Here is a 19,961-nt window from a genome sequence, read left to right on the forward strand (position 1 = left end):
ATCATCCGTGTAGGCGGTGTCTTATAAAAAGCTTAGAAGTGGGCCGTGCTGCAAGTCGGCAGCTACGGAATAGAAATGAAGACAATTGGCCTGGCGTATATGACCATAGTAGTCGACAAACACCATGAGTACCACAACCACAACAACATCCATTCCGTACCAATGATCAATACTAGGCTATTACGTGCTGTAACTGTTCAACCAACGAAGATTTTAGAGGTTTGCAATCATTCCATTTTCTATACGTTGACTAAAGACTATATCGGGTGCAAAGCATCCGTAGGCTCACACTATATGTTTTTTCGAAAGCATTCAAAACATGTTTAAAGCATGTTTTATACAAAGTGTTTTTAAGCACTATTGGTTTTAAATGCAAACCTTCGCAGGTACATATTTCGGATTACACTATCGTTTCTACGGGGTTAAAATTTATCCTCCCTAATAATGAATTGGTCCGTTATCCCTAAAATTTTAGTTAGGTGGTTAAAACACTCTTATTTAGCGCATCGGTACCAGTACACCGGGTTTGACATGAGCAGGAGTACATGGTCAGAAACGTAGTTCTTCTGCCTCGTCTCACAGTACTCAAGTGGTATTTACCTACTGTACTAGTTACTCGGGTGTTATTAGATTACCCTCACGTCTGTTCAACTGGATTTTTAGGCAACACTATACTTACGTTTCACGCTTTGGATTTTGAAATGTAGAGAGTCGTTTTTGGATTTGCTTTCATCTTTTTTCTGGGTGAAACTGTCTTGATGAGCGTTGGAGGCCCAGCATCACGATGACTGAACACATTTTTGAATATTGAACCTATTTGTATATTGTGTCTGTGTCATGTCATGCGTTAGTGGTATGTCAAATTTGAAAGCGGAGAAGTCGATATTAATTCTAAATCGTGACTGTGAAATTGATCCCGAATCACACGGTAATTGTGAAAATTTGCTTTGTAACGCTGAACACAACATTTGGAGTTCATTAAATGGTGTGGTTATTTTAATTATTGGGATCTCGTTCGCCAAGTTTATGGGATAATATGACAATTACGCGGCAATGAGCGGCTATTTGGTTTGGCGATAGCATCGATCGGATACGCGTAGAATGCATAACAGGTGAGTGAAACTTGATTCGAGAGATCAGTTTCTTTGTCCAGTGTCATATTAACTATGATTTTTTGCATACGTTACCGAGGTTGATTTTGAGCCTTTGTATATACACACACAAGCACCACGATATTGTCCCAGATTCTCAAATATCGGCATTCACATTCCACATTCAGCTTCTGCTGTACTAATTACGAAAATATAAATTATATTCTGCCCATGGCTGGCCCTGGAACCCCAAAAATCAGCCTCGCGCTTTGCATTGTGATGGAGTTTGTCATGGTGACGCAACAATGCTGTCCGGCAAGTTCGCGCATCATCTCTCGAACGTGATGTTACAAGCGGACAATAATGATGATTACGAACGCGAAAGAGCGCAACCGATCAGTAATCGTTTGTTGCGGCCAACACAATGGGTTTCTGACTTCGCGTTTAGTAGCTCGCCTTGCGGCAATTGTGCGCAGAATAAAACAGCGATTGTGGCGGCATTGCTGCATTTCTCGATTTATGTTCGCAAAGCATTTTTGGAGTATATCGGGGTAATATATACCGTCCTTTTCGTAGTTCATGTAAATGCCCAATGGTTTGAAATTCGATATTGTTGCTATCGATACCTGTCCGTCCATCAATCAAATTCATTGGAATATAGAAGGTTCCCCGTTCGAGCGAATTGAATAAATTCAGAATTAGTGCCACCGAGAATTTCGTGATGCATCAATATTTGACAACGCGATTAAATGCCGTGCACTTCACAATGCGTCGTGTTAATAACAAATGGAACAATGACAAATGACATTGTGCGACAACTCGGGAATACGAGTGTATCAAATAGACAACAAGAAATATAGATGATTGCAAACGAGAAAGCGCGTCACCTCGAATTTTAAAATATATCATGTTACACTTAAGACCAGTGTTGGGATGACTCGAGTCACCTTTTCGTATGACTTGATTTGACTCGAGTCACTTTGCTAAAATGACATGACATGACTCGACTCGACTCGGCGTATCAGAAATGTGGATGGACTCGTGACTCGGAGCAAAATTCACGAGTCAATTTCAAGTCATCAAGTAATCGGTGTCGATAAAAATCACTGTATCTTGCCTATTTGCGGATTGTTCGCGAAACGCCGGTGTAACCCGTGAGGGCGACCGATCATTAAATGATCGTACGTTTTCTGAGTCTCCATTGTTCTCTCACAAATAAATTGACCGCAAACGAAGTGATGGGAGCTTACAGCTTGCGTTGTCATAACCTCGTAGTAAAGTAATTTAGTAGCAAAACGTCTATTTCTGTTTTCTCTTCGTATCTTAACCAAACCTCTTTGTTTTATTGAAATTGAATTCGAATATAGTCTATATAGTCCTCAACCATTGGCGCAGGCTCGAATTGCATCATATCAATTTGTAAATGGGTAATGCATTGCATCTTATCAATTTGTTTCTCCGTTCTCTATTCTTTATTTTGGCCGGTAAGTAGAAACTGAGGCTACGCAATTACTTACGTGGTTTAACAGCTCTACGTCAATGTGAGCGATGCAGCGCCTTCTTGCGTGCATATTTAACTCTATATTCGTTTATCGGCTCGGAATCAATGAAATCTCAATCTGTATTTCAGACAGCTCGAAAAATGCAAAGACGTTATCTTGCCTCATACTTCGAAAAGGCAACTTGACTTGAATTGTGACTTGACTCGTGACTTGACTTGACTTGACTCGAGTCACCTCCAAAAATCGAGTGACTTGACTTCACTCAAGTCACCTCCAAAAATCGATTGTCTCAAATCGAGTCTCAATACCTTTGACATGTGATGACTGCTGGCAGACGGCTGCGATTATTTTTGACCGTTGGTTATCTGGTATTCCGCGGACATAGATGCGATGCTGATTGCCTAATGCCTAGTTTGGCCTTCAATTACGTCAACATATGATATTAGGATTCTACAGTGGATGCAGTGAAAACATAACACCGCGCTATCTGTAATCACTACTGTCCTTAGCTATTATTGCCGTAATTTTCCATGTATAATGCGAAAAATTTTGTCGCTTTTTGTCCTAAAATAAGGGGCGTGCGCATTATGCCAGAGTACAACAATCCTTGAAAAAAAAAACTCCCTCGAAATAAAACTTGAAATCACACCTTTCTTCTTGTTTGTTGTCATTTGTTCGACCCAATCGGCTGAGATACTTACTACGAATATTTTTGATTTTATCAAGTGAGAAGCAGCGTTTGGTTATATTTGCATCAGTTTCACAAGTGATGCTGTCACTTACAAAACCAAACGATGTATTTACTCTTCCGCAGTATCACGATATAATTCCAAAGATTGCAGCAATTTGCGACTGGATCACGAAGATTCATATTGCAATTTTCATTTTCTATGCAACAAAATTGCAATTTGCAAATAATGGCCAATTTTATCAATATCGTTACAGTGATTGCTGGTACATACAAATCCTATTCAAGTTATAATTAGTGATTTTAGGATACCTTTGAAAGCACTGGTTTCATTTTAAAAAACTAGGAGTCAGGATCATTTTCGCAAACTCCTGTCCGCACTCCAGACAGTATTTTTTCACGACTCCGACTCCAAGCCGTGCAGAATTTTTAGGACTCCGACTCCATTAAGGGAAAAATTGCCAAACTTCGACTCAGGCTCCTCAGCCCTGGTTATAACCGAGTACTGTAGCAGCCCTTACAGCTTGCTTGTTCTTCGAACTTTCGCATCTACGCTGGTCGGACACTGTGACTTGACATTTCTTGTCTTGAATTTCCAAATATACTGCCGGCAAGTCCTCCGATTCAAAATAATTGTTTCCCCCTAACGCCACCTCACGAAATTACGTATATAAGATATATTCGCGGTACATGTGTGTGTATATATATTTAGAATATTGTCAATTTCCCATTCAAGGCGAGCTCATTTTTTTTACCAATATAGCATGTAAAGAAGCAACAAGGATATTTCTTTTTACCTAATATTTAATGAAGTTATAACTTCCCCCGTATTTATCACTGCTGCCGTGCGAACCATCACTGTCGGAGTTCGAATCATCGCTGTCGGAGTCCGAATCTCTGTTCTTTCTTCTTTTGGAAGAATCTTTGTCAGAATCGGAGTCATCACTGTCAGAGTCCGAATTTCTGTTTTTTCTTCTCTTGGGAGTATCTTTGTCAGAGTCCGAATCATCGCTGTCGGAATCCGAATTCCGGTTCTTTCTTCTTTTGGGAGAATCTTTGCCAGAATCCGAATCATCACTGTCGGAGTCCGAATTTTTGTTCTTTCTTCTTTTGGGAGTATCCTTGTCAGAATCCGAATCGTCGCTGTCGGAATCCGAATCTCTGTTCTTTCTTCTTCTGGGAGTATCGCTGTCAGAGTCCGAATCGTTTCTGTATTTTTTTCGCCCCGGAGAATCGCTGTCGGAATCCGAATCCGAGTCCGAATCCGAGTCCGAATCCGAGTCGGAATCGCTATTCCTCTTGTTTTTATCGGAATCGGAATCTGAGCAGTCGGAATCGGAACGTCTGTTCTTGCGTCTTCTGCAGCATCCAAGTTTCGTTTTGATTGGCTCGAAACCTCTCAGCAGACCATTCGGATAGTACTCCCTCTCGGAGGCGCGGTAGTAATGCTCGTCACGGGCTTCTTTGTCGCATGGGTCACAAGCTAGAAAAGAATGAAACGGAATGAATATCGACAAACGGCTGATTGAGTACACTCATTTCCTGGTGAAACGGTATTGCGCCGGTAATAAGATTTAGTACACAATATGAATCGAGTCTCCTAGAGCATATGGTTTGACAGCAGGGTTGTAACCAAGTAACAAGGTTCCACGTCACAAGTTAATCTCACTTTTATAGCTTTGACTCGAGTCAAGTCAAGTCTTTTTCAATTCACCACAGAGCCAAGTCCGAGTCCAAGTCAGCTAGTAGAGTCGAGTCCCACTCATAGTGTTTTGACTCGAGTCTGAGTCCAAGTCATTACGTTCATTGTTCAGTTTTCAGTTCAATCCGGTTCAGTCCACTTTTTTCAACCCCCCTCGAGTGATATAGAATGGCTCGAATTCATACTATAGTGATATTCCTCTGTCTTAACAGTTTCTGGCCCTATTTTCCAAGTATCAGGACTGATAGACGAAATACCAATAATGTGGTAACTTCACTATTCTTCGGAGTAGTCTCGAGTCAATGACTTGGTTCGAGTCATGACCAATGACTCGAGTACAAGTCGAGTCAAAATAAAAATTGACTCGAGTCGAGTCGAGTCATCTTACGCATTTGAAAAATGATTCGAGTCAAGTTGAGTCACCAAAAAAATCGCGACTCGAGTCATTACAACCCTGTTTGAGAGTTTTGTCCATTACGATTCATTAGAAATTTTGCTACTCGACCTCTCTTGGGGTAACACGCTTAGTGTTATTTTATAACCTGACAGGTCACTGATTCCCAACCGGGAAGGAATTCCTCTCACGGAGGAATTTCATAAAAGCCTATAATTGCATTGAAAATATAATAGATAACTTCTCAAGATCGATGTAATATATGTAGCAAAGAGACAAACGCACACAAGCATCGAATGAATGTATGCATTGTTTTAGAGTTATTGAAGTATAATTTTCATAGACCTCCAGCTGTGCGGTTCCTTAATCCCCCGATCAATTTTCTACTACTAATCGGAATGAGGATGGAGACTTGAGAAACGTTAGTTAAATGCTAGGGTTAGGGTTTCTAAAATGTGGGACTCCCACTTTCTATTTTTAGTAATATGGGGAGGAACGAACAATCTCTAAATACGGCATTCTTTGGATGAGGTGTAATAATGGCCTCGTTTACGTTAAATCGACAAAAAATATTCATATTTGAACTTAAAATTACATCACTGTTATTTATACGTCCCAATAGTTGTTTCTCAAACACTTGGCTCGGAATCGAATTACCCAGGCAGTCTATTCTGCCCGGACTTAGTCCTCAGTGTCCACGCGGGTGTCTACCGTTGTACATCTAGTGGTGGGCATAAACTCATGTATGATTGTATCAGTCGACTTACTTCCAAAAAAGTATGGCCTCGGGCATCGTTCTCCAACAGATGGTCTTTGAAAAACTTTAAATTTGTATCTCCTGTAGTTCCCGGTTCGGTATCTGTCGCAGGAACTTGCGGCCCGATACTCTCCCACGCAGGGTTGCGGAGTAGGCACTGGATCTTGCAAAACGAAGCATAAACGACGATTAATATACGATACGGAACTGTTAACAGCTAACGGAATATCTACGTGCATCTATGTGCTACTTATTTATGCATTCATATATAGGCTACTCGATCCCAATATATATGTTTGTGTATGTGCAGTACATACAATATTGTAAATATTACCATGCATCCTGTGTTTCCTAGATGCATGAACAAGCCTATAAATATTATCTCGAATTTATAACTATTCATCTGATATTGCTGGTCTTTTCGAATTATTGTTACACCGATGCCGTTGTTAGGCCGTGATAGATGCACTTCGTGATACTCCTTGACATAAACCTGCGCTTACTTATATTTTTACACGAATCACATTTTTCGAGCAGTTTACGCACATATCACTGTAGCCAAGGTTGCATTTAAAACAAATAGCGTTTTAAAATACTTTGCTGGAAACACGTCTTAAACAGTGTTTTTCAAAAATGCCTTTTTTAAAAAAACAATTTTTTTATCATGCTATGCACAATTGTGTAAATACTTTCGAAAAAACATGTAGTGTGAGCCTACGGAATATTTGCACTCGATAAAGTAGACGCATACGATATGGAGTGGCTGGAACCGTCATAATAGTTGTCGGTTCAACATTTATAGCATGAAGATATAGATCATTGGTACGGAATGAGTGTTCTGATGATGATGACCGCAGACCGAAATAATGCTGCGTAACGATGTAGTCCTGGTTAAAGATGTTTTGGTCTGTTTATGACAGTGGTCGTACGCCTTTTTCGTCGAAGGAGCCGTATTTGCGGCAGCTGTAGACATTTTAGAAATGCTCCACGTGGCATTACATCCAAATAGTGGATGGATACTCATCAGTAGACCACTTCTAAAATGAACTGACTGGATGAACAGCATTAATGCACCAAGAGTGGCGCGAAGCACCATATTCAATTTGAAGCGCGGAAAACGCAGCTTTCTGTCAAATCACTTCGAAGATTTATTTAAACCAGGGGGCCAACCTGCGGTCGTGGAAGGAAAATAATACGGCCGTCGACACGTATAGTTCAATTAGTATGTGTTGGCCGCCGTCAACATGCAAATTGAAGTTACGAATTGAATCCCTTATTTCTGAGGGATAATAATTCATCTTGAAATTTTCTTCTCGCTATGTGCGATTCGATGCTAGTTGATTTTACTATTTGGATATGGTAGTATATTTTGCAATCTGACCACCAACAGATGCGAACCGCAGAGGAAAAGGATACCAAGTTGAAATCGTACGCTTCGAAGGAAATTTATTTCTGGTACCTACGTTCGAGCGATTCCAATATCTGACCACCATACTGACAATATCGATGATAGGTCAAGAAATATAATCATGCAACAAAGTGACTAATAACAATTGGCCTACCCGAACATGAATAATAATCATTAATGACTACCCCACATTTTTGAACAAATTTTGGGTTTATATACTATCTACATGATGACCGCCAGTTAGTATTGCACTTCGCATTTCACTAGTGAAACATTTCATTATTCTTTCTACATTTGTTGGTACTTGAACTTGGTATCAGTCACTATAGAGGCCTACTTTCGCGTTGTAAAATGCCGCATCGCAGCAGGCCCATCTGAATGTACGTTTGCGCATACTTACAGTAGGTTGCAGCTGTAACTGAAATCAGTACAGACAACAGAAGTACTTGCTCTATCTTGAACTTCATCTTCTGGCTTTGACGAAAGTATCATACCAACCTCTGCTTATATAGGAAATGTCGAGGCAGCCATGTATTTGATTGGCCGTTCGATTGTAGTCAATCTTCAGAAAAATGGCCGTAAATCTTTCAAATTAGCAGATTCGATTTTTTCGGTTTCTTTATCACTTATTTCCCGTGTATTTGATTAAATAGTTTGAAAGCACGATTACACCATTCTAAGAGACAATGTGCGCATAATGACTGTGATTGTAACTTGGGATGGTGCGATCCAGAAAGGCTCTAATTCATGTTGAAACTTGTGACGAAACATCGCCGTGAATACGAAAGCCACCGTATCAAGTCACATTGCTAATTAAAAATATTATCATACATAAAGCAACATGCATTGCCTCAAGTGCATTAGGCTACCTATAGATAACTAAAGATGTAGGTTACAAGGTTAGTTATCTATACATTAACGTTGACGTTTCGCTTTTGTTTTTGTATTAACTACACACACGGGGGCAAGCATTCTCTTCCATATTCGACATGGAATAAGGTTTCATTTAAAAATCAATATAAAACAAACATGTTTAAAACATGGCCCTTGTTTAAAACATGTTATTTTAAGCCATGACGTCATGGATCATTCATGGTGACGTCACTAAGGGAAGACATTGAGAATTGAAATTATATGGTAAATATACCTCCTTTGACGAAAAAGGGTCCCGATCCTTGCCTTAAACTGACCGAAATATCTTTAATCATATCTACATCGTTGAAGCATTTTTACGGTCGTTGGTCATCATCGTCAGAACATCCATTCCAGAATTCCTACTTAAGTGTTAGAGGTTTATCTAGGCTTCTCCTTACCATCATCGTGCAGGCGGTGTCTTATAAAAAGCCTAGAAGTGGGCCGTGCTGCAAGTCGGCAGCTACGGAATAGAAAGGAAGAAAATTGGCCTGGTGTAAATGACCATAGTAGTCGACAAACACCATGAGTACCACAAAGACAACAACATCCATTCCGTACCAATGATCAATACTAGGCTACGTGCTGTAACTGTTGAACCAACGACGATTTTAGAGGTTCGCAACCATTCCATTTTGTATACGTTGACTAAAGACTATATCGGGTGCAAAGCGTCCGTAGGCTCACACTATATGTTTTTTCGAAAGTATTCAAAGCATGTTTAAAGCATGTTTTATACAAAGTGTTTTTAAGCACCATTGGTTTTAAATGCAAACCTATTTAGGATTAGTCCGCACGGTACATATTTCAGATTACTCTCTCGTTTCTACAGGGTTAAAATTTATCCTCCCTATATACTGTAATAATGAATTAGTCTGTTATCCCTCAAATCTTAGTTAGATAGCCAAAACACTCTTATTTAGAGCATAGGTACCAGTACACCGGCTTTGATATGAGCAGGGGTACATGGTCAGAAACGTAGTTCCTTTGCCTTGTCTCATAGTACTCAAGTGGTTTTTACCTATTGTACTAGTTACTTAGCCAGACTGCTTAGAGCAGGGCCGGCCAACCCATGGCCCGCGGGCCACATGTGGCCCGCGAGAAGGTTTTGAGTGGCCCGCGAGGTAATTTCAGAAATTTCTAATATCATCAAAAACGGATTGCACAGATTGTGAACTTGCAAGGCCAACCAAATATTTTATTAGTCTGGCCGCAACACTTGAGATGTGATGGCTAAAATATCAGTTTCGATAGATTTATCAAAGGTAAAAATTTTCTACACGCTTAGCGCAATATGTTGTCACTCGATTTCTTGTTCTTAATATTGTTGCCCTTTTGTGAAAACTGAAGAGCACCCAATGTATCAGATTCAGTCGAACTATATTAGCGATCATGAGACAAAGTGTCGTTCAACATATGCGACCTTGCGTTTGCGCTCGCAGTAAGACCGTCGACTATGAATCCTATAGGCACGAAATGATTGACGCATGTTGGTCGCAGCTTTCGATATCGATATGTCCATGTCCATGCGCCGAATAGCCCAGTCCTCGCAAACTTAGCCCAGCGATATACAGCAGGCCCGCAATGTAGTCAAGTGACAATATTATTGACCTATGAACTTCAAATATTTTTCGCGCCTCGCGCGGATAGTGGCCCGCGCAGAAGTTCGTCAATCGAATGTGGCCCTTTGGTTGAAAAGGTTGGCCAGCCCTGGCTTAGAGTCAAGTGTACCTGTTTGATGCTGCTGGTGTGATCAGACTAGATGACCCTCACGGTCTTATCGATCATTCCTGTCTCATACCGAATACTGTACAAGCATATTTTCTGTACCACCATCACTGCCGTGTGTTGTGTATTTTGGTTGGATGAAAATAAAGACTCTCTCTCTCTCTCTCTCTCGGATGTCATTAAATTACCCCCACGTATATTTAACTGGATTGTTACGCAACACTGTACTTACGCTTCACGCTTTGGATTTCAAAATGTAGAGAGTCGGTTTTGGATTTGCTTTCATCTGTTTTCTGGTTGAAATTGTCTTGATGAGCGTTAGAGGCCCTGCATCACGATGACTGAACAGATTTTTGAATATTGCACCTATTTGTATATTGTAGGGTTACCATATTTTTCTAACACAAATTCCGGACTCTCTTTAGCGCCCACTAGCGGATTTCAAAATGAGGTATGAGCACATTGATGAATATGACGTCACACCAGCAAAGCTTTGTCTATCGACTAGAGGTGGTCACGATCCGGTTCAGGAGTATGTGGTTGTGTGTTGTAAGTTGTTACCAGGGCCGAAGCCACATTTTTCTGCCCCCTCCCGCCCAAATAAACATTGATCTTGAGCCCAAAGTAGGGTAATCGATGCAGCTTCTGAGGGCTTACTATATGCATCTGGTTTCTATATGCATCTGGTCGTTAAATGATTTTAATGAATTATGTCAATAATATTGGTTCTTCCATATATTAGGCTACTATATAATTTGATCCTCTCTCCGCCCACATAATCAGAGTTTGCGGTAGAGCCGGTGGAGGATGATATGACTTCGAAAATGCAAGGAGCGTAATTGTACAATGTAGCCTACATCGTTAGGTCATGTCCAAACGCCCTAAACCAACTTTATGAATATACCGTTGTCTTGTGATTGCAATTATAATAAGACTTATTTCTGTAACTGAATGTTATTTTTATTTATTCATTTTTGATCGCAGCTTCTGCGAGGGTGGTAGTCCCCATATTAAAACTAATATATGTGATACTAAATCGCGCCAAGCGCGAAGAAAAATTTCATGTAGCATAAATCTGCCCGAAAATAATATCGTTTATGTTGATTTAGGGAAAAATTATGAGTTCACTTCAAAATTCCGGACATTTAGGCATATTTTAGAAATTCCTCCCGGACGCAGTTTTAAAGGTGAAATTCCGGACATGTCCGGGAAATTCCGGACGTATGGCAACCCTAGTATATTGTGTCATGTCACGCGTTAGTGGTATATAAAATTTAAAAGCGGAGACGTCGACATAGGTCTGATATTAATTCTAAATCGTGATTGTGAAATTGATCCCAAATCACACGGTAATTGTAAAAATTTGCTTGGTTACGCTGAACACAACATTTGGAGAACATCGAATGGTGTAATTATTTTAATTGATGGGATGTCGTTTGCCAAGTATACGGGATAATATGACAATTACACGGCAATGAACGGTTATTTTGTTTGGCGACAGCATCGATCGGATACAACAGGTGAGTGAAACTTGATTCGAAAGATCAGTATTTTTTTTCGAATGCCATCTTAACTATGATTTTTTTATGCGTTACCGAGGTTGATTTTGGGCCTTTATATATGTAAAAGCACTACGATATTGTCTCTGATTCCCGAATATCGGAATATACTTTTCACGTTCATCTTCTGCTGTACTAATTACGAAAATATAAATTATATTCTGCCATGGTTGCTATACCGTCCTTATTTCTAAGATTTGTCCTTATTTTGAAGGGCCACGTCTTAGAAAACTCAACTGTCCTTATTTCTAAAAAATGTCCTTATTTTCGACTTGCGTCCTTCTTTTTTCTTATTTTCAACCACTACAGAACTTCGATTGTTTTCCTCTGGTATCTGTGTTGCATAATATTCTAAAATTATGCTGTTGCGTCGAGATTTGATGACATCATAAACGAAAGGAACTCTCGTGACGTACACACCACAAGATTTGACTTCTCAGTGGTGAGATAGCTAGGGCAGTGAGTGGTAATATAGCAGTTTCGTCTGTACCAATTAAGGTACCGCGGCGGACGTCATTTTAGCAGTAAACAGCAGTACCAGGTTCTTGCTGTTTGGTCTACAGTAGAATAAGATCAAGCTGTGGGGAAGGCAGCATTTCCTGAGTAGTGAAAAAAGGCGCAGTGCAGTCGACACATTGGTTAAAAAGTAGTAAAGCCGTAAATCATTGATAAATTTATCTAAATTATATTGCACTTGCGCATATAGTTTTAGCAACTAATAAGGCTAAATCTGATTAGTTAAAATGAGCAGGCGTAAAATCGTTTTTCGTGACTAACGAAGCTTGAAGGGCTAGTGTTTCGCAGATTGCAATATCTGTAATTGTGACATTAACCTGGAGGCCACAGGAAAGACCGCTATTTCAACTCACATTCATACCCCAAAACACAAGAAGTATGTTATAATGATTAATTTGAACCAGTCTATGAATAATTTTCCCACAAGTCGATCAGCACCAACGACCACAGACTACAAGGCAACTGCTGTAGAGGGTACCTGGGCATTAGCCATTAGGGCTCTTCAAAAATGACTTTTTTTTCTCAAATCGTACTGGCTACTTGATAAAATCGTTAGGTTACCTAATTTAAGCCTACACACAAAATTTGGTTCAATTCCCGCCAGTAACCGCTTTGCTACAGGAGAAGAAAGTTTCTATTTATTATATAAAAATAAATGATAAAAAATTTGAAAATTTTCTGTTTACCCCATGAAAGTGTTAGGCTGTCTATAGAAACGATGCTCACCAAATCTGGTTCTATTCCAACCAGTGGAAGCGGAGTTATTGTCGTCGAAAAATTTGGATTTTGATAAAATAGTATTTACGGTGAGCACAACTATAATAAATAAACAAAGAATCGGTCACCGTAAATACTATTTTAATAAAATCAAAATTTTTCGTCGTTCTGGTTGCGAGAAACGGTTTTACTATATTATGTTATATTATATTATATTATACGCTTTAACTATACATATTCCTCGAATTTGTCCGTTTTTTGGTAATGATAAAATCGGATCAAGGTGAAAATGGCACAGTCTGAATTCAGTAATAAAGCCCAAATAGATCAAAGAGAAGTGAACTTTCCTTAATTTCCGATCTCGCCTGAAGTTGATACTGGTCCCGTTCTCATATTTGATTTTGACGTAGGCCCTATGGAAGCATACAGCAATCATCTCAAAAACTGAACAAGGATATGGTAATTTGATTTTGATTAATTCACGATATATTTCAATTAGCAGTCGTCCAATCGTACTGAACTGAAACAGGCACACGATCTCAAATTGGTATTTCGATCTTTACTGGTAATTACATTTTCCTTGCGGGCAGGCATTTGTCTTGTCGGGTTCGGATTGCCAGGACAGGAACATTCGGCGCCAGCCATTTAGGCGCCTACGGACAATTAAACATAGGCCTATGTATATTGTATACATATATCGAAGTTTTCAGTCAGCATAAGGGCAGTCCTTTTCGGCCAAGGCTTTCTCGCAGCCTATCGTTCTGGCACACTTCATGCAGCAGCATGTTACAGGGCCTAAAACTGTATATGTCTTGGTGCGTTGTGACCCGGTAATGGCCAACGCCGAAATACCAATGCCCATTTGTACTATTTATGCCTATTTTTCTTTGGACTGAGAGTACCCATCTACACAATAACCCAGATATTCGAAAACAGAGCCTACTATTTTAGTTGCAACAATTTCAAAAAAACTTTATAACTTATGCTAATATACGAAATAATTTTGGGCCCCCTTCGAGCCCCCCCCCCCCAATTGTGGTGGGGTTGGGTGCGGCAGTGTTACGGTCCTGCATAACCCCAGCTTCATCCGTCTTTATTAATTATAATAAAACAGAACAACTTACGTTTTATTATTCATTGTTGTATACAGGGCCGTAACTGCCGCACCCCAAACTCCCCAATTGGGGGGGGGAGAGCTCGAAGGGGGCCCGAAATTATTTCGTGAATTAGCATAAATTATAGAGTATTATTTGAAAATTTAAGCAAGTTTGTCAAAAGATTTTCGCGCTATGCGCGATTTCAAGTTGCCAAGTATCTTGATTTTGCGGTACTCTTCCCCAAGAAAAAATACGAAAGATTTATAGAAATGGGCATATCAGCGTTCACCATTATAGAGCCACGATGCACCAAGACATATAAAGTTTTAGGCCATGTAACATGCGACTCCAAAAAGTGTGCCGGAACGATCGACTGTGAGAAAATCTTGGCCGAAAAGGACTGCCCTTATACTGATCGAAAACTTCGTTATATATGCAAAATACATATAGGTTTAATTAGGCGCCTAAATTACTGGCGCCGAATGTTCCTGTCTTGGGAATCTGAACCTCACAAGATAAATACCATCCCGCCGGGAAAATTATGTGCCAGTGAAGAAATACCAATTTGAAATCGTGTGCGTCTTTTAGTTTAGTAGCCTACGTTTGGGTGATTCCTTATCTATGATATAGCAGACAGGAGGTCACGAAATAACAACATGTTACGGAGTCATACCAACGGGCCCTACAGTTTCAATAACACTTCACTCAGCTCTACCGATAAATCTGATTACGGGAGCAGAGAGGACAAGAAATTGATAGCAATATATATGCAATTCCAGAGGTGGTCAGTAACGAAGTACTTCTACTTTTTGGAAGTACTCAAGTAGTTGTCCTCTACTTCTGGTACTTACTCAAGTAGATCTGATTTTCTCTACTTCTAATTCTACTTTGTAATATTTTGTGATCTACTTACTTACTTTTCGCTATTTTTAGTTTGTCAAGTAGAAGTAGTTTAATCCCCCAATACGAAAGATAACCTGAGGAATTTCGGGGCTGTTTTCACGGAGTACCAACATTTAATATTCATAAAAGTCAAAAAAAATTTTGGCGCTCCGCGCGCAGTAGTTATGGTGTGACAAAGATGTTTTCACGAAGGAATCAGTGAATATAATTTAAGTACGTGCTTGGTTCCGCTAACATCGCATTCTCGCCCATATCAAATATTTCATCACAGTAAATATGGCCCACCATAACATTTGAAAATACCGTTTCACAATCTAGCAATTACCTATCTTATCGTAATATAGCAGCCCATGACGTATCCTGCTAATCTGGAAATACGGCTTTTTCAACGTTACACCTGTTTTAGCAGATCGCCTTTGAAGCTTTATGGACAAAAGACATGAAATGTATTTTTCGCTTTTTAGAAGTGGTATTTATATTTCACGTTCAATTCCGAGTATCATACTTTGAGTTCTATAATTACTTTCAGTTCTTTAGTCTGCAGTACAGGCCTACAATCTACATGTTGAAGCATGTATAGTAATGCCTCTACTTTCCTAAAATAAAGCTACACTAAATATAAATGTTACGATCCACAATATTTGTTATTAACGTATACTAATCGCACGAAGTGTTGAAACCGTATCCGATACAACTTCTACGTATTGCTCTTCGCCTTATATATAGGCAGGGTTGCCATACCGTCCTTATTTCTAAGATCTGTCCTTATTTTGAGGGGCCACATCTTAGAAAACTCTACTGTCCTTATTTCTAGGAAATGTCCTTATTTTCGACTTGCGTCCTTATTTTGTCTTATTTTCGACCACTACAGAACCTCGGTCGTTTTCCTCTGGTATCTGCACTGCATAATATTCTGAAATTATGCTTTTGCGTCGAGATTTTATGACATCATAAATAAAATGAACTCTCGTAACGTACACGCCACAGGATTTGACTTCTATGTGGTGAGATATCCATGGCAGGGAGTGGTGGTATATCAGTTTCGGCTGTACCAAGCTAACGCAGCGGACGTCACTTTAGCAGTAAACAGCAGTACCAGGTTCCTACTGTTTAGTCTACAGCAGAATAAGCTGGAAGGCTGCATTTATTGTGTAGTGAAAAAAGACGCAGTGCAGTCGACACATTCGTTAAAAAGTAGTAAAGCTATAATTCATTGATAAATTTATCTAAATTATATTGCACTTGCGCATATAGTTTTAGCTACTAATAAGGCTAAACCTGATTAGTTAAAAATTAACAGTCATAAAAACGTGTTTCCTGACAATTATGAGAGGGAATTCAAAGGTATCAAACGAACCTTGAAAGCCGAGTGTTTCGCACATTGCAATATCCGCAATCGTGACATTAACCTGGCGGCCACAGGAAAGACCGCTATTTCAACTCATATTGATACCCCAAAATACAAGAAGTGTGTCATAATGATTAATTTGAACCAGTCGATGAATAATTTTCCGGCAAATCGATCAGCACCAACGACCACATACTACAAGGCAGCTGCTGCATAGGGTATCTGGGCATTCCATATTGTCAAATACCAGCAATAATTCCTCACCAACAATTGCACAGCGCATCGCAATTGTTCAAAGCAATATTCCCCGATTCCTACATCGCACATAAGTTTTCTTCGGCCAGGACCAAGAATACAAGCATTGTTACCGGAGTTCTTGCTCCATACGCTCAAAGAAATAGTTTGTCTAAACTTTGTGTACACTGTACGGCTTTTTTCCATCTTGGTTGCCCCCCTATGATGATGTGAATAACTTTGGTTTAGCACCCTATGGGGGTGGGAGGGTCATGACCAACGTTTTTTGGGGGGTGACGAAGTGCTGTTTCGGCCCAGAGTAAAGGTAAACCTAGACCTGAGCTTTCGTGAGAACCATAAGCACTTTCTAATAACGAGCAGTTACTGGAGCAGATTGTTTCTGGCGAAAAGTATGGTGTGATATGCCACGGCTCATATAAATACAAAGTATGTACAAAAACGCTTTTTCATGCTAATCTAATTTTTCGACTGTCCTTAGTTTTGGGTTAATGTCGGTGGCAACCCTGTATATAGAGGTAAGACGCCATGCCATGATATGATATTCTCTAAAATGGGGTCTTCTAGTAGGCTAAACAAAGGGTTTGTATCGCATTTTCATATCAATACTATAATTTGCATCCCATGAAGCGGAAGAATGCTTTTTCTATCTGAAATTGATACCTCTGGGATGCATCAAGACGAATCAAGCTCTCTGCACCTTCAGCATAGCCCAATTTGCAACTTTTGACAGTCCATGCGTACGAATTAAGACGGTTTTCAAAACTACTTACTTACTTGAGTAGATTTAAAGTCAGTCAATTCTACTTCTACTACAAGTAGTTTTAGGTGGCTTGTAGAAGAAGTAGGCCTACTTCTAGTCGTACTTGAGTAGATTTTTTCGTCGCTACTTCTACTTCTACTTGAGTAGCTTTCTTGACTACTTTGGTTACCTCTGTGCTATAGGGCTGTTCAAAAATAACTTTTTTTCCCGGATTCCAGCCATTCACTTATTAAATTGTCAGGTTACCCTAAAAAATGCTGCACATCAAATTTGGTTCAATTCTAACACGTATAGGACTCCGCAGATCCAATTAAAATTTTTAATTTATTATGGAGAATTAAAAAAAAAAAAAAATTCAAATTTTTCTGCCAACCCCATGAAATTGTTGAGCTGTCTTCAAAGACGTTGCAAAACAAATTTGAGTCAATTCCGACCAATAGAAGCGGAGTTATTTGAGTTTTTCGATGAAAATCCTCGGATTATCCTTGATCGGTGGATAATCCGAGGATTTATCAACGAAAAACTGTAGTACAATAACTGCGCTGGAATTGTCGGATTGTTAGCTATCAGTCAGCGTGGCAAATCTATCTGTGCCTCAACTGGCCGCCATTTGATTGTATACGTAACAATGCCGAATTTCACATTCCTTGGCGATTCAGAGCAGACTTGGACAACTAGAAAATTTTCAGCTTTTCTGAATTAGATTAGAATTAGAATTAGAGCTCCATAGTTTTTTTCAAATTAGATGAGAATTAGAATTAGAGTTACACAGATTTTCCAAATTAGATTAGAATTAGAGCTACTTAGTTCGCAAAAAATTGGAAATTGAATGAAATTGTACATGGGAAATGAACACAGCAAAATCCAGTTCATATCAAATCACAGTGCGTGGTGCAAAAGGCCGTCACGCGATAAGCGCCACATATTTTTGTTTAATAAACAACAACAACAACAACATCAGTGCATTCCCATTAACTTCTGTACACCAATATTGACTCGATTTATACTATACTTCAATACAGTATTACTTCTTCATAATAACCATGGGCATCGCCCATGTTAGTCAGAACGGCGATGTACTAACGTAAAGTTTTAAAAACTAGAATTTTGTTCGCAGACTACAAGCTACCAGAGATGAGCGGATTTGAAATTTCTATGTCCTAATCCAATCCAAATCCGAACCTTCAAATCCATATCCAAATCCTAATCCATGACTTTTTCACATTCAAGTCCATGTCCAATCCTAATCCGATTCCAACTGGAAATTCAGAAAAAATACTAATTTATGCAATGGAGGGATTCGAAAATTTTCTTTCACAACCAATGATTCACTTGATTCAAGATAACTTAGTAACCATAAGTACATTAATAACTGATCTGAATAAAGTTTATCGCCACTCGCCACACGACATTTCAATCTCCCAGAAAATAGGTAAATCCAATCCAAATCCTAATCCGTTCTGAAAAAAATGTGTAATCCAAATCCAATCCAAATCCGACAAAATTTCACAAATCCTGTTTTTTCAAAACCTAATCCTAATCCATGCTCATCTCTGCAAGCTACTCTAGCAGGCTATTATTCGTCATAATATCTACTATGACTGCACGGTGTAAGTAAGGAGATGGCGGCTTGGCACTGGATTTCCCTGCGCAAGAGGGATATTCTTGTTAACTCACTGCAATTGTGCAATATGCCTCGGACAAAGAGGCATTTTCAGGAAAACAATAATTAGATTAGAACTAGAATTAGAGAATAGGGACATTTCACAAATTAGATTAGAATTAGAATTAGAGCATAAGAACATTTCACAAATTAGATTAGAATTAGATTACTGGCATTTCGCTCTAATTTGATGAAATTAGACAACTAGAATTATCTAGTTGTCCAAGTCTGATTCAGAGGGGGTTCTTGTGTTCTAACGTTAATTATATTCATATTTTCAGAGTCTGTGCGACAATAATATTCGATTAATACGGTTTATTACAGATTCTGAGCTGTTTATGTAACGTCGAATCGAAACTATAATCTTCGTCAATTTATTAACTCTTAGTGGTAATTAGCGAATAATTTCAGTACTCGAAAAATCACCGCTCAGTGCTCGGCTTGAATCGTTGTCACCAGGTCTATCATGCCAAAAGACAGAAAGCTGTTTTCGTGTAGGCCTTCTTACAGATCCGCTGCTGCGTATTCCCTCCCTGCAGACCGGCCCTGTTTCGTAGACCCTGATTCTAATGTTCACGATGTATTATCTTTACTGAACCAATCTCTAGGTCGAAATGTGCGTATAATTGTAGAACAACGCATAAATATATTCTCATGAATCACACTACCACACTAATACGAGAGTATTAACCACGTAACAATTCTTATCAATATCTCTCGCATCTAGCAAAATGTATCAGAAAGTCCTATCGGGTGATCGACTGATCGTCTTTCGACAGTTGATCAATGATCATGTCGGATTGCCAGGGTAATATGTTCGGCTTCGGCAATTAGTCTCTGGCAGAATTCCTTCCTCAAACCTCGTACGAGACAGGGTACACAAAGCAATGGCGACATCAATTCATATCCCGGTAGGAGTAAAAGTAACGTGAATTCCTACACGTGTAGAAGTAAAACTATC

At 39.4% G+C, this 19,961-nt stretch overlaps 1 protein-coding gene and 1 long non-coding RNA gene across 2 annotated transcripts in view; one reads left to right on the top strand and one right to left on the bottom strand.

The window, feature by feature from the left end:
- Positions 1-19,961, top strand: part of LOC145438386 (uncharacterized) — a 226,414-nt gene that overhangs the window by 183,025 nt on the left and 23,428 nt on the right. The window lies entirely within an intron of this gene.
- LOC145437677 (uncharacterized) lies at positions 3,944-8,084 on the bottom strand. The gene is made up of 3 exons (XM_080314956.1): positions 7,943-8,084; positions 6,145-6,297; positions 3,944-4,764 (listed from the first exon to the last, which is right to left on the bottom strand). Exons 1-3 carry the CDS (start codon positions 8,007-8,009, stop codon positions 4,079-4,081), a joined length of 906 nt encoding a protein of 301 aa, XP_080171082.1. The 5' UTR covers positions 8,010-8,084; the 3' UTR covers positions 3,944-4,078.

This window comes from Botryllus schlosseri, chromosome 4 (assembly GCF_051294905.1).
Source record: "Botryllus schlosseri isolate E-star chromosome 4, Bs_hap1, whole genome shotgun sequence".
NCBI lineage: Eukaryota > Metazoa > Chordata > Ascidiacea > Stolidobranchia > Styelidae > Botryllus > Botryllus schlosseri.